Source organism: Rhinopithecus roxellana, chromosome 21 (genome assembly GCF_007565055.1).
Source record: "Rhinopithecus roxellana isolate Shanxi Qingling chromosome 21, ASM756505v1, whole genome shotgun sequence".
Lineage (NCBI taxonomy): Eukaryota > Metazoa > Chordata > Mammalia > Primates > Cercopithecidae > Rhinopithecus > Rhinopithecus roxellana.
In genome coordinates this window covers 17,746,418-17,762,447 of record NC_044569.1, presented here as the reverse complement: position 1 = coordinate 17,762,447, position 16,030 = coordinate 17,746,418, and the positions used below count along the sequence as shown (strand labels likewise).

Below are 16,030 nucleotides of genomic sequence, written 5' to 3'. Positions count from 1 at the left end.
ACGCCTGTGGTCCCCAGCTACTTGGGAGTCTGAGGCAGGAGGATTGCTTGAACCCAGGAGGTCGAGGCTACAATGAACCATGTTCACATGCCACTGCACTCCAGCCCAGGTGACAGAGTGAAGACCCTGTCTCAAAATAAAATAAAATTAAATTAAATTAAATTAAATTAAAAAATCAACCCACAATTCTATACCCATTGAAAATATCTTTCAAAAACAAAGGACTTCCAGTCTGTCTCCCTGGATCTTAAAAAGGTCTTTTTGAAAAACAATCTGGCAACATCTATTCTTTTGCAGGGAATCTGTCCCATATAATGAAAGCACAAGAATATAAGGGCATGTACCGAGATTATTGTAGCATTCACAACCAAGTAATGGTAGGTAAGTGCCTATCAATAGAGGACTGGTGGAATAAATGAGGGTACTTCACTCCCACAGATTATGAAATAGTCATTTAAAAAGAATGAATTAGTTATACCACATGACTTAGAGGGCTTTTCCATGACTGGCCAGGCGTGGTGGCTCTTGCCTGTAATCCCAGCACTTTGGGAGGCTGAGACGGGCGGATCACTTGGGGTCAGGAGTTCGAGACCAGTCTGGCCAACATGCTGAAACCCCGTCTCTACTAAAAAGACAAAAATTAGCCAGGCGTGGTGGCACACACCGGTAGTCCCAGCTTCTCAGGAGGCTGAGGTGGGAGAATTGCTTCAACCCGGGAGGCGGAGGTTGCAGTGAGCCGAGATCACCCCATTACACTCCAGCCTGGGCAACAGAGCAAGACTCCATCTCAGAAAAAAAAAAAAGAAAGAAAGATTCAGATAATGTGTTTGCAATCCCACTTTTATAGAATAAACAATCTCAGGAAAGGAAATGAAGTTATGTCAGCATCAAGCCATTCAGATTGCTCTGTGGTCCCACTTCCAAGAAGTTAAGTTTGGTTTTCTCATGCCTTCTTTTCCCAGATTCCCTGACATTGTCTGTTGCTGATAGAAAAACCCAGACAGAAGGCCTAGTCCATGAATGAGATCAGGGCTTTAATTCAAATACAGAATTTATTTGAAAATACTACTTAAGTATATGTCTGAGATAAGGCTTTTTCCTTCGCTTTTTTCCACCTGGCAAAGTTGGATATATAAATATGTGTTTGAGTTGAGTTTGTTTGAACATTACCATTAACTTCTGGGTTTGCAGCCAGTGATGATCAGCCAGAGAAGCCTCACTTTGACTCTCGCAGTGTGATATTTGAGCTGGATTCATGCAATGGCAATGGGAAAGTTTGCCTTGTCTACAAAAGTGGGAAACCAGGTAAGAATCATTTACAAGTGTGGTCCTGTAGTTTGGCTAGGGTCTTGTCTGACCTTGCTTGTCAGCCATGGCTCAGGAGACACATACCTCCTTGGCCTCTTGAGATGCTTCCAGGTTCCTTGTGTGTCCCAAACCCAGAAACCCCTTTGGTTCTCTCTGAGCATCTCCCTCTGGGCTAATTACTAGACCTTTTATCCATCTTCATTTGTGAGTTATTGCCAAATAGTTGATGAGATTAGGATAATATGGGAGTAAAAACTAAAAGAAATAGACATTTTGTTTATAGACTCCTATAGCAAGTTCGTGCACTAGATAAGCATTCAGAAAACACATTATCTTTTATCTTTCTTTTATACTTCTCTGTGTAGGCCAATTAACAGCAATAAAAACCTGAATTACTAGACCAAAGACCCCAGATAGGAATGCCCTCAAGCAGCAGCTGCCACCTAGCCCCCTAACAGCACTTCAGACCCTAGCCTAGGGACTGTGAAACTACAGAGCTGGACAATGGCAAGCCCTCTTCAGCTAGCTGTCTGGTAGGGGTGACAGGATGCAGACACTAGGATTTACCTCTAGGGGAAGGAGAAATCATCCAGCTGGAGGAATTGTTGCAAAGTAGTCTTGGAGCTTGCATCTTGAACTTGGGGTAGGAATTAGATACTGGGTGGGGAGGAGGATTTGGTGGAGTAAAAGAGACAAGGGAGCATCCAAGCAAAGGGACAAATGGGTAAAAGCCAAGACATGGGAAAATACAACTGATTTGTGGGGAATGACAAATAATTCCAATTCAGTGGACCACATGGTTCATGTAGGGGATGAGGAGGAGATTAAGCCAGAAGGCCAATTGCTGTCTCTCAGGCACAGCTTTGAAAGCCAAGCAAAGGAGTTTGGACATAATGTGGAAGACAGTGGGGAGTCAATGAAGGCTGTTTAGTAAAATGGCAGGGATCATGACCACCAGCAGTTTTGACAAAGAAAGAGACTGGATGGATAATGGAGGGCACTTAGGGAGATGTTACAGCTATCTAGAGAGCAGAGGAAGTAGGATAGGCTTGAAGTAGTGAGAATGGAAAGTCAGAAACTGTGAGGCAGGACATCACACCACAGTATTGGCAAGACTCCCAGGAGTGAACTGGGCTAGGCTCCTTCATGGTGGTTTTTTGTGGCGCTTTTTGTTTTTCATGGCACTGATAGAGACCTCTTCCAAAAAAACCCAAGCCATTCAATGTTTTTCTCTGTCAGGAAAGCTGAGACCACAGTATTCCGCCCCCCTACCAGGGGAGGGGAGTGCTGATGACACACAGAAAAGGAGCAGCTGCCTGGGTAGCCTGACTGGACTTCCAGATGGTCAGAGACCAGCAGATAGATCAATCTACCAATCTAGCAAAAATTTGTAAGAGTATCAAAGGAACTGGTAAAGTGGCCACTAGAGAAGGAGACTGGAGGGTTAGAAGTGGGGCAGAAGGGGAACTTTTACTTTACATTTTCCATTCTCTCTGTTGGGATTTATTTTTTTAGACCATGAATATAACCTTTTATAGTTAAAAAGAAAACACTGTAAAGCTATTCCTTATCTTTTACTTCCTTTGTCTTCTAATTCAGCATTAGCAGAAGACACCGAGATCTGGTTCCTGGACAGAGCGTTATACTGGCATTTTCTCACAGACACCTTTACTGCCTATTACCGCCTGCTCATCACCCACCTGGGCCTGCCCCAGTGGCAGTATGCCTTCACCAGCTATGGCATTAGCCCACAGGCCAAGGTAAGGGAGGAACACCTGCCATTGCAAACTATGGTATATAACAAAATCTACTGAGGAAATGGTTATGTTGCAGGTTCCCAACTTCCCCATCTGATTCAGGAGATCTAGGGTGGGGCCCAGGAACCTGCATTTTCAATAAGCAAGACAGGTCATTCCAATGGACAGCCTCACTTTATACTCATCTAGTTAAGTGGTTCCCAAATTTGACTGATCCTCAGAATTAACTCGGGAGTTTTATTTTCAATAAATTCTATTGGATAATTTATGTCCCATGGCTTGTTCTGGGTTGGCAGTACATGCACCCAGGAAGAGTCAAAAGTCAGACTCTCACTCCCCTGTTCTCCAAGTATGCTTCCCTAGTGGCAGCTACTATTACGAGTTCCCTGTATACCCTTCCCAAGATACTCATTGCACATAAAGCATGCACGCACGCTTTTGTTGTTCATTTTTTCTAAATCTCAAATGATGTACTGTCCACATGATTCTGCATCTTGTTCTTTTCACATAACCCTCCATCTTGGGGCTTATTCCCTTTCAGTGCATTTAGAGCACTTGTCCTCCTCAGTGGCTACAGGGTAGTCCATTGTGTGGGTGTGCCTCATTTATATTACAGGTCTGGTCACCATTTCAGACACAGAGATGCAAGGTATACAACCTGGTTTGAAAACACCAAGTGTGGCTGTAAAAACTTTTGACTAGAGTGAGCTTATCTGGGCTCCTTCATGGTGGTTTCTTGCAGCTGTAAATTAGCAACAAATTAGGAACTCAGCTTCAGCTCACCTTACTATGTATATATTCATCTAGTAGGCTTCATTTTCTTCAAACGTCACATAATTATAACATTTATCCGGTCAACATTGGGAGGCGACTGTGATTTAAAAGGTAAATAAATGTGGATGCCCTTTGCCCTTGGCTGCCTAAGAAAACAGTAGGAAACAGAACATCAACAAGATATAACATCCCTCAGCAGAGGCCCACACTGGCCTCTGTCTTCTGCCTTTCCTGGGGAAATTATGCTGCCAGAATCCACCTGATGGGGAGTAGCTGGTTTGAGGACAGAACAATAGACGCTGTCCTCTAGTGCTTTTGGATCTAGCATCCCAGGCTCAGGACTCACTAAATCAGAAGAAAGTATACTCAGATTCTTAGTTCTCATGCTGCATTTGTCTTAAAGGTCATGTGACCTCAAAGCAATGTGTGTATCTTACCAGAGGTTGATGGGATCTGTTATCACTTCCACTTAAAGGAAGAGCAAATAGATTTTTAGGCAGTTTTTCATGAAAATGTGCCTCTACCTCCTGTTCCCAGCTCTCCTGCATCCCCCAAAAAGAGCATACAGAATGGCATTTCTCCTTTGAATTGTGACCTTCTCTTCCAATTCTGCCTTACAGCAATGGTTCAGCATGTATAAACCTATCACCTACAACACAAACCTGCTCACAGAAGAGACCGACTCCTTTGTGAATAAGCTAGATCCCAGCAAAGTGTTTAAGAGCAAGAACAAGATCGTAATCCCAACAAAGAAAGGGCCCCTGCAGCCTGCAGGTGGCCAGAAAGGGCCCTCAGGACCCTCCGGTCCCTCCACTTCCTCTACTTCTAAATCCTCCTCTGGCTCTGGAAACCCCATCCGGAAGTGAGCACCCCTCCCTCCAGCTCTCTACCAGCTCCAGAGTGGTGGTTTCCATGCACAGATGGCCCTAGGGGTGACCTCCAGTTTTGCGTGTGAACCATAGGCCTTTTTCCAGCTGAATGACCAAAATTGTAAGCCTTTTAGTCCCACTGACATTAGCCAGACTCCTAGTGAGGCCTTCATGGCACATTGTGCTGTCCCCTGCCTCTGGAAGCAATGGGGAATTTGGGATCTTGTTTAAGTGCCCAAATAAGAGTGTTCTCCTCTTCTTCAACACTCAACCCTCAATCCCTTAGCACTGATTAGAGAAGTCCCCCAAAAAGAAACTACTGGTTTTGACCCATGAAGCATTAGAACTGCATCATTCATTCAGGAGCCACTAGTCACATATGACTATTTAAATTTAAATTAAATTATATGAAAAATTCATTTCTTCAGTTGCATTAGCCACATTTCGAGAATTCATGTGGCTGGTAGATTCTGTATTAGCACAGAGATATGGAACATTTCCATCGCCACAGAAAGTTCTGTTGGACAGCACTGCATTAATATTTGCACACTGCTCTTCCTCAGATCAATTAATTTTTGTTGTTAAATAATGTTGATGTCTTCATCTGATGGGTCATAATGTTCCATGAAACCTCTCAAATACACAGTTGTATGTTCTCTGTATCCCTTACCACGAATATCTCGCTCTGCTCATTTCTTTTGTAGCTTCCTATAAAGTTTGTCTTCCTCATCAGTTTGCAGTGAAGTTTCTTGCTTCCAGTTTTGTGTTATGTTGTTTATACATGTTCCACAATTATCTTCCTTATTAACTTTTTTAAAAAGGTGTACTTCTGCTGCGCTCTATTCTTACCATTTAAAAACAAAAAATTCCCAAGCATTGCTTTGCGCAACTCTTCATAAAGAAAAAGTTTTAATGGTGCCTGTCACTATTAACAGAAGCTTTCCACCTGCTCTGCCTAACTCTCCACAGCTCTGAGTTGTCCAGCGTCACTTTGCCTGGTCCCTGGCCATCCTTAGGACAAGCAGTCTCCTGCTTAGCACAGGGTGGGCTTCCAAGAGTTCTTTTGGAAGCAAGTTGCCTGTAATTCGGAAATCACTTTCCCATTGACATATGGGGGTACTAGACCTCTAGCCTACATATGCTTAATATTTGACACAAGATAAATCTGACATACCTACTACATTTAGTGAAATTTTTACAGAGAAGGTTGCTCAGATTTTCAATTAGGAATGCCTATTTATTGCCTCCCTCTACAGTCCTGGCTGTGGGCAGAAGCAAGGCCTTCACCCTACTTCCCAACAGGGAAAGTGGGGAGTCACCCACTTAGCCCCAAGTTCTTGGGGTGGCTGCAGTTTTTGTACTGAAGTCCCAGAGGTTAGAGAATTAGGAGTTTTGAGGAATGAGGTGCAGGGGCCTGTACCATCTGCACACTTCAGTCCCAGCTGGCTCACTCGCTCTTTCCTGACTTCTCTCTACCCCAGTGATTGGCCAGGCTTCCTTCCTTTGCACTGTGTCTATCTGCTAATCAACCCAGGGTTTCCCTCTTCCAAACCCACTGGGGAACTAAGAGCAGTCCGCAGGATTCTCCACATGCACTTTCGCTCTGAAACATGTTTATTTTGATTGTTGACAATAATGATAGATGTTCATGAGAAAGAGGCTTCGATATCTCCTCCACCTACCACTTTCCATGGCCCCTGAGGAAAACCAAGGTGAAAAGTTAGGCTTCAAGGATCAGGGCAAGCTCTAACTGGCTGCTTCCCCATTCTTGTAATAGTTCAAAGTCTTGAAATATTAGTGCTTGAAAGTCTTTGGGAGCATAAACTGAGCTTCGTATTAACAGCTTATTCATTTGCTTTAAAATAGCGAGACTTCTTACGTTTGCAATCCCAAAACTAACCACTTATAATTCAGTGTGGTCATTTAAACGTGTGTGTGTGTGTGTGTGTGTGTGTGTGTGTGTGTGTGTGTGTGTGTGTGTGTGTGTTTTAACCATAACATGACTCTGTCACATATTCTCTAGGAGACATTTTGACCCTTTTAATTGTTTAGGTTATTATACTTCAAGGATTTATAAATGTGCAACAATTCATAGAGTGGCAGAAAAGGATATAGAGAGACCAAGTTGTTGAGGACAAGAGCTGGAGTTTAGTCTTCCAGAAGTATTTTTCTTGCCAGAACTGATCAAAGGAAGAGCCACCAGCACCGGATAAGAGATTCTAGCATTTGGCTGCTTCTCCAAGGCAAGCGAGGTTAGAAGGGAGTTGAGAAGTTATGTCATCTTCCACTGCAGCAGATACCCTTTTTTTTTTTTAGTACTTGAGGATCCCCTGAATCACAGAATTTCTAAATCAGTCCTGGATTCCACAAGTGAAGCAGCGGAGGAACCAGGAGGTCAGTGGTGCCCCTCAAATCCGTGGCAATCAAGTGGGAGTTCTCAAAAGGCTATCAAAGGAAGGGGGTTATGATAAGGAAAGGCTCAAGACCTGCCTGAGAAGGATTGAGCAGGGAAAAGCAGAACTGACTCCATGATATGCAGGATCCAGTACAAAATGAACATGTGGGGCTTTTGTGCATACAGCAGGAAAACATTGCCTTTACAGGTACTAAAATGTAATGTTTTTCCTTTCTTCCATAGTGTCTTTCTCAACTTGTTATGGCGGTGTTTTTTATTTGCTACTTAATGCTGTTCTAACTAAAAACGTAAATGTTAAATTCCTATCATGCATTTTACTATTCATCTTTATATTATGCAATTCCAGTTTTAAATGAAAATGAGCATTTATTTAACTCATGCAGAATCACCAAAATTACACAATTTGTATTTTATAGCTTATGTTTACATACCGTATGCATAATTATTTCATTCTTACCACAACAGTAGAAACACTGTACAAAACTAACTCAACTGTTAGTTTCACTTCTTGGTATTTTCAGCATAAGTGGTTGACTAACATAGGAATGTACATGAGTAAAAAAGGATATGATAGGGCTCCTTGGTCATTCGTGTTTCTTAGAATGCCATTGCCTTCTTTCTGTGTTTGAAGCCAGTCTGGTTCAGATGGGAAGTGCAGCCTTTTGGGGCTCTCAGCATCCCCCACTTACTCAGTTGTAGATATAAGATGCTTACTTTGTACTCACTTTGAATCTCTTCGAGCTCTGACACATCATGGGTCCAGTGGAGTTCTCTGCTCACAGGGGATCACAAAGGCTACATGTGAATGGGGCAGTAAGGAACACTGGATATGTGTTGCACATGTCTCCTCTGCTCATGCGTATATTCCGTTGTCCCATCAGACTTCACTTACAGAACACAGGTTCAAAGATAAAATAGGGCCAGAAGAGAACTAAACTAAGTGTGAGGCCCTTCTGAGTATGGGCCCTGTGTGACTGCACAGGTGGCCCACCCATGAAGCTGGCTCTGGTAAAGGAGGAAGGGAGCACTTCTGGCAAAAGACCCAACAACAGGAGGTTGAGTGGGTTAAATTGGGAAAAAATACCCATGAAATTTATGTTTTGAAACTAAAGCTATTAAAATGGAAATGGGCTGTATTATAAATCAACTGCCCAGGAAAAAGAAAGTATGCTGCAGTCACAAAATGAGAATAAATGGCAGAATGCCTTATGATGCATCGAAGTAGTTAAGATTATACATAAAATGCTACATCATCATGCTGCTGGCAGGGAAGTAACTAAGCCAAAGATAGGAATGAAAAGGGGCAGCCTGCACCTGATAATCCATAGAATCTAGCCCTTAAAGCTGACATGCACCAGTGCCACTAGAATCATGTGTAGAAAGTAAGATACCCAGATTCCCCTCCAGACCTACTAAATCAAAATTGCCAGGAAAGGGTCCAGCCATCAAGATTTTTAATCAACTGAAGTGGTGACAGTGATGCTTACCGAGACTGAAATTTGTTACTTAATGGGTCTGGGTGGTTTTGCTTTTATTGCATGAAGAATAATTCAAAATCTGTCTTTATATATGCTATAGTAAAGCATATATAATGACTAGAATGGAAGGACCAAGGGACCTTTATAGTTTCTGCATAAATGCATGTGTTTTTCTAAACCTTTTATTATGGAGAGTTTTTAATGTTTACAAAGATAGAAGAGCATAATGAATCCCCCTGTATCCATCATCCAGTTTCATCAATTATCAACTCATGACCAGGCATGCCGTAGGTAGACCCATATTTACTCCTTCAGTTTTGTTTAAATAATTCTGTTCAATTTATCTATTGGTTTTTACACAACACTGCTTTATGTTTTAGCAATTGCTCCATAAGTTTTTTCTCTCCAGTAGGCACTCCCAGAGTCCCTGGTAGCTATATTTGTCCAGTAAAGTCTGGCTCCTTCATTACAGTTGATTGAACACCAGGTGGGTTTCCAATCCAAGTTGACTGTGCTCTTACCCTTGGGATCTTGAGATGAATTTGCCTATTTCTTTTCTTTTCTTTTCTTTTTTTCTGGAAACAGGGTCTCACTCTGTTGCCCAGGCTGGAGTGCAGTGGTGCAATCATGGCTCACTGCAGCCTTGACTTCCTGGGCTCAAGCAATCCTCCCACCTCAGTTTCTCAAGTACCTGGGACCAGAGGCATACACCACCTGATTAATTTTTTATTATCATTTATAGAGATGCAGTCTCCTTATGTTGCCCAGACTCGTCTCAAATTCCTGGGCTCAAGCAATCCTCCCACCTCAGCTTCCCAAAATGCTGGGATTAGAGGCATTAGCCACCACACCAAGCCAGATTTCCTTCTTTGGCTTAAGCAACCAGACTGGATTCTGGTTTTCCAGCCATGCATTATCTTGTTAATACATATGACCTCCATTATGGAGTTAACTGTGACCATTAAAAGAGCTAATATATAGTTGAGAATTCAGAAAGGTTAGCTCCTCTTTTGCCCCTTCTTTTATAATGTTATCCCAACCTTTGTTTCCAGCCATTGACTTTCTATATTACCTATCTGGCCCTGCTCTCCTGAACCACTCACTCTCTCCAAAACTCCAGCTTGGTCTCTTTCTGTGCCTTTACACCTAGAGTTTCCTCCCAAGGTCCAGCTGCAGTCTACCTCCACCTCAGAGGCCTCTGGGAAACCCTAGCCCACAAGGAGAACCCTCCTTGAGGTGAAGTGCTTCATGCCAGTACCACTCAATTAACTTTTGGTCACCTTGCCTATGTCCTCTGTGTCTTCAGTGTTGAGATGGTATATTAATCCGTTCTCACACTGCTATAAAGAACTGCCTAAAGCTGGGTAATTTATAAAGAAGAGAGGTTTAATTGACTTGAAGTTCTGCAGGCTGTACAAGAAGCACAGCTGGGGAGGCCTCAGGAAACTTACAATCACAGCAGAAGGCAAAGAGGAAGCAAGCACGTCTTACATGGCTGGAGGAGGAGGAATAGAGTGAACGGGGAGGTGCTACACACTATTAAGCACCCAGATCTCATGAGAACTCACTATCACAAGAATGGCAAGGCAGAAATCACCCCCATGATTCAATCACCTCCCACCAGGCCCCTCCTCCAACACCGGGGATTACAATTTGACATGAGATTTGGGCAGGGACACAAATCCAGACCATATCAGGTAGGGACTTTATGTTACGCTAGAAAATCCATTGCTACTTAGTATGGAACCCTGTGAACCATTAATAAACCTAAAATCAGTTAATATATAATCTTGTGCTAAATCAAGAACTGCTTCATACTTCAGGATAGACCAGTAGGAACAGACAACAAGCAAAATTGAGAAAAAAACAAAAAAAGTAAAAATGCTGTTAATTTAAATGTTTATGCAAATTATAAAAAGACAGTCACTATTTTAAAGGCAGGATACCTTAGTTCAGCCCACAGACCATCCCTGTCATAAAACTGTGCCATAATGAAAGATGTTAGCAATGTTCCAATGTCTTGGCATCCAAACATTGTCTCCCAGACTGCCTCTTGCCACTCACTAGCTGTGGCTCAAAACTCTTATCTGACAGTGTACCTCTGTGGTTCTGAAAATGGGATCTTTGTAATCTCACATCCTTATGTTCCCTATAGCTCTTAGCACCCAGGCCTTGTCCAATACCATCCTTGATAAATGTAGCGAGCATTATGAAAGAAACCATCTATCTGGATGATTTCAGTATCCAACCAACTACATAGTCTCACATGGATAAAATATTTTGTGAACAGAATTCCCAGGTGACAAGGGTGAAATGCAGTAGTGAAGACCAGCCACAGTGTGACGGTGAAAACACATACCACCACCACAATAACTGAAATGCTGCTTTTTAAAGCATTATTGTAAGGTGGATTTAGCTGTTAAAGATGTGCGTTCTGCCATGGCATGTATTATAATCACAGGGTTATACTCACAGGTCTGATGTGGACTCTGCTGAGGAGAGATTGCATCTTCTAGGTGGGATATGTCAAGAGAGGAGTGTATGTTTGATAGTATTGACTTCACATAGAATTCTCCTTTGTGGATAAGAATTCCCAAGACTCAGAACACAATGTAGGCAGAGGGTGGACATAGTGTATTAGTCCATTTTCATGCTGCTGATAAAGACATACCCAAGACAGGGTAATTTTTTAAGAAAAAGGTTTAATGGACTCACAGTTCCACGTGGCTGGGGAGGCCTCACAATCATGGTAGAAGGCAAAAGGCACATCTTACATGGCGGCAGGCAAAAGAGAGAATGAGAGCCAGGTGAAAGAGGAAACCCCTTATAAAATCATCAGACCTTGTGAGACTTATTCACTACCACAAGAACAGTATGGCAGAAACCACCCCCATGATTCAGTTATCTCCCACTGGGTCCCTCCCACAACATACGGGAATTATGGGAGCTACAATTCAATATGAGATTTGGGTAGGGACACAGCCAAACCATATCATATAGTTTCTTAGCCATTGTTTCATGTGCATGATGGAGGAAACTGCAGTCCAAAGCTATTTTATACAAAATTAAATTTAACATAAAAACTTCCTGTGTATAAAAGGAATAAATAGCAATAAAGTACATATAAAGGTATGTATTCTCTCAGACCTGTGCTAATACATAGCCATAAACTAAAATAAAAATTTTAAATTCGTTCCTCAATCTCCAGCCACATTTCAAGTATTAAGTAATCACATATGTCTAGTGGCTACCATATTAGATAGTTATATATAGAACATTTCCATCATCACAGAACGTTACACTGGGCAGCCCTAGTCAGAGCAAGCATGGCTTGCTTTATATTATAATTTTCAGAATAACTCTGAAAATGCAGAAAAGCCATTTTATACTATGCTATAGTCAACAAAGAATAAGGATATTTACCTAATCTTAAGACTTTTTTTTTTTTTTTTTTTTTTTTTTTACCTAAAACACAACATCCTTTTCTACTTCACATATTACTTTTGCAGCCCGTGGCTCATAGGAAAAGCCAAGGATGAGTTAGCCTGCTGCTACCCATTTTAGCTGCAGAGTGGGCTGTGCAGGTTCTGAGCTTTCCCCATGTGATAGTCAAAGACCCCAAGGCAGCCCCAGTCTCTCTGGGTCTCTGCACAGTCTCCAGTATGGAAAGCTGTGGGAAAGTAAGGAGCAGGTTCTAGGTCTTCAGGATTTTCTGCATCTTAAAGCAGCTCATTTCCTTTGCCCTCCTAGGGAGCAGAGGGGGCTAGGTTTGGGATCATCCTCCTAGCCTCAGAAATAATTGTCCAAGAAATAATATTTCTCACAGAAAGGATAAATGCTTGAGGGGATGGATACCCCATCTTCCATGATTTGATTATTACACATTGCATGCCTGTTATCAAAATATCTCATATATACACCTACTATGTACCCACAAAAATTTAAAATTAAAAAAAAAAAAAAAAACATGTTTTGCGGTAACTGGTACTCCTCTGAAGACCAGCTAGGTTAATTTTTCTTCCCCAGCATAAAGACTAGAAAAGAATGTGTCCCTAGGGCAGGGACACAAACAGCCTGAGCATAGTTGAGTGTAAAGGAGAAACCCCATCCCTCAAGCAAAAGCTTTAAGTGTAGAACACACTAAGGACAAGATTAAACCTCTGGAAAAACAGCTCACCTTTACCAAGGCCCCAGCGCCCAGCTTTATACTTTCCAATTTCATTTTGAAAACAAGGCCATCTCATGGGATAGAGACGGCGATATGGGTGGTGCTTGAGGGTTAAGTGCCTGGCGGTTCCAGGCCACATCTGCTACCACAGGTGGTTCTAGATCCTGGCTACACAGGTTCTGGGACATGACGCTGGGGCTCTAGAATGTATGTTTATTGAGCAACTCAGTGCTCATCAGAAAAACTCAATTTTCCTTTGAAAATTAGATTCTAAAATAGATGACTGTGGCCTTAATAACTATCTTCACAAATCAGGTTTTTAGGCCATTAAAAAATGGTAATCCATCTTCAATATATCAGAAACAGAATTCAAGCACAAGACAAATTCAAACATCTGTCTTACATTTGTTCACAAACACAAGTCCATATAGTTTCATTTAACCCAACAGTTAGTGAACTTCTATATGTGTATACACTTGCACACACACACACACACACACGTAGATTGATCGATAGACAGATAGGTTGAGAAAGTTCTAAACTACCACAACCCTTAGAATTTCAGGCAATTTTTTCTTCCAAAGACATGTGATTTTTTCATACCACCTGCTCATAGAGGGACAGCTAGCTGGATTAGAGCTCATTTCCTTCTATTGAGGCCGCATTTCTGAGGATGTGCTGCATCTCTGTGAATGAGCTCCTTTATTCTCACAACATTCCTAATCGCATGCCTAATCATCTAAGCCAAGAAGCCTCTGAAGTTGACTGAATTGCTCTATTCTGTAGCCAGTTTACCACCTGCTGCTGTGTGCTGAGTTCCAGTAAAATCACCTTGTCTAAATAAGTGTATCATCAAGGATCCCTCTTTACAGGGACTGGATAAAATGGCTACAAGAACTGTCCCAGGCAGCCAGCTCTTCCTGTATAACTACCACATTTTTATTCAGTTCTTATTTGAAAATTGGAATTTAAAAAACTATAATTATTCCCTTGAGTACATGACAAGTGTTTTTTGGAAAGGCAGCTTTATCTGTTTCCTAGCCCATTGCCCTGCCCAAAAGCATCTGGCTGTTCCCCAATGGGATCGCTCTCCCCAAAGAGCAGTGAGGACTTAAAAGCATTTTTAGGCAGGTACTATTAGGGGTGGAGTCTCTCTCTGAAGGGAAACAAAATTTCTGGTTAGTTTTCTTAAAGTGAAAAAGCCAAATCCTCTGCTTAGCTGGGCCAACTGAATAGTCCACGTACTGCAGTGACCTCTCATAGTTCAGGAAAACTGCTGCTGACACAGAGGAACACAAGGCCCTCTATTACCTTGTGGCTGATTTAATGTGCTACCTGTAACATGCTATGCATGCTATGCATGACTCTGGAATATCTTCAAATTCTGCACCAAGACCCACGTATTCCTATTTCCACCTACACCAGATAACTTACAATATCAAAATGAATAGAAGAAAATGTGTTCACTGGAAACTGGCTGTTGAGTCCCTCCAATGGGAACTGAGGAGCTGTATCTCTGCAGGCATGGGGACTGGCCACAAGCAAAGAGCCAGTGGCACGAAGCCCTGGAGCTGCAGTGTGTGCAGCAGGCACCAATCCAACGGCATGGGAACAGCAGTGTTGCAATCATTCCTCAGTTATGGCAAGAATGTGCTATTTTTCACTGTTAGGTGTTGCTTCTGAGAACTACAAATAAAACTCTCCAAAAAAGCGAACAGACTCTCTGTTGGCCAAGGGGACTCTAGAGAGCCTTACAAACTGAGTTCCTGACCATAACAGGATGGGAGGTCAGACACACCTCATCATACCCCCTCCCTTTTGTGGTTTTAGACACAACAACTGATCAGCATTGATTTTAAAATAGACATCATAAGACTGATGGAACAACTCTGAAAATAAGATACCAAATAATAAACAGGACCTAAGGCCATGTCAGCCAAGGGTTAAGTCATGCACCCTCCCTACACTTAAAGAATAAAACAATTGGCCGGGCACGGTGGCTCAGGCCTGTAATCCCAGCACTTCGGGAGGCCGAGGCGGGTAGATCACAAGGTCAGGAGATCAAGACCATCCTGGCTAAGATGGTGAAACCCCGTCTCTACTAAAAATACAAACAAATTAGCCTGGCGTGGTGGTGGGCACCTGTAGTCCCAGCTACTCAGGAGGCTGAGGCAGGAGAATGGCTTGAACCCGGGAGGCAGAGGTTACAGTGAGCCGAGATTGCACCACTGCACTCTAGCCTGGGTGACAGAGCACCACCAGATGCTAACTGACCCCTTATTCTATCAGCCATAACTATGCTTTGATTGGACAAGCCATTTATTTCTGTAACTTTCTCTTGGTAAAAGACCACCAACCATGGACTGGTCCTGGCCAGTTTCACAGAGGCTGCACACTTGAGTGCCTTCGTGTCTCTGCTTCATCTTTTGATGTATAGGGCTTAATTGTAATACATTTAAAAGTCTCCACCCCTCAGTGAACATGGGCCATATGTAACACATGTTTATTCAGTACATATGCATCAGGACCACCTTCGTGAATATTCATAGCTTCTCCTGTAACCGTTGAGTATGTATACTTGGCCAACCCATTCAGCATAAATCCCTGATCTACCCTCCTCTCCCTCAAAGTGCCTGTCTTTTGGTTGACCCTTTATAAGAAATAGTTTCCTCTCCAGAGTTACAGATCCTATTCTTTTTGTTGACACTTCTAATTATCCAGCCTATTTAATTTTCCTGTACATATAATGCTGTAGTTTTAAATGTCAAAACATTCTGGAATCATTGTCACTAATCCAGTAATTAGGAACAGTCTCTATTGTCAACAACTGAACTGTGTTTGAACTACAAATCCCCCAAAATCCTAAATCTTAACTTCCTCAAGTGAATCCTCTTAAACAAAAATTATTCTTAAAGACATTAAGTAGTGCTTATTAGGAGAATAAAATGGGCTTGGTCCTCCCTCAGGCAAGTCTCAGCAATCCAAATAACCTCTCACCATATCCATTCACCAATCAGAGTGGGAATGACTCTATCATCAAAGCACAAAAAAATATTTTCTACTTCTGAACCTTCCGACTGGTGCTGAACCTACATAGATGGAGCAATGGCTGGATGTGGGATGGATTACCAATTAAGTATAATTGATGTGAAATTTGTACATGATTGCCAACCTTGAACAAAATTTTCAGTGTTCAGGAAATTTTTTTTTTTTTGAGACAGAATTTCGCTCTTGTTACCCAGATTGGAGTGCAATGGCGC

General features: G+C 42.2%; 1 protein-coding gene across 5 annotated transcripts in view; it reads left to right on the top strand.

The window, feature by feature from the left end:
* Positions 1–16,030, top strand: part of TPGS2 (tubulin polyglutamylase complex subunit 2) — a 47,154-nt gene that overhangs the window by 27,947 nt on the left and 3,177 nt on the right. Inside the window, exons 5-7 of one of the 5 annotated variants that reach the window (XM_030925951.1) lie at positions 1,192–1,305; positions 2,908–3,068; positions 5,022–5,030. In XM_030925951.1, the coding sequence (XP_030781811.1) occupies positions 1,192–1,305; positions 2,908–3,068; positions 5,022–5,030 (284 nt within the window). Of the gene's footprint in view, positions 1–1,191; positions 1,306–2,907; positions 3,069–4,459; positions 7,424–14,195; positions 14,765–16,030 lie in introns of those variants that run through there. The other 4 variants (XM_010385388.2, XM_030925950.1, XM_010385397.2 and 1 more) reach the window with 4 other exon arrangements.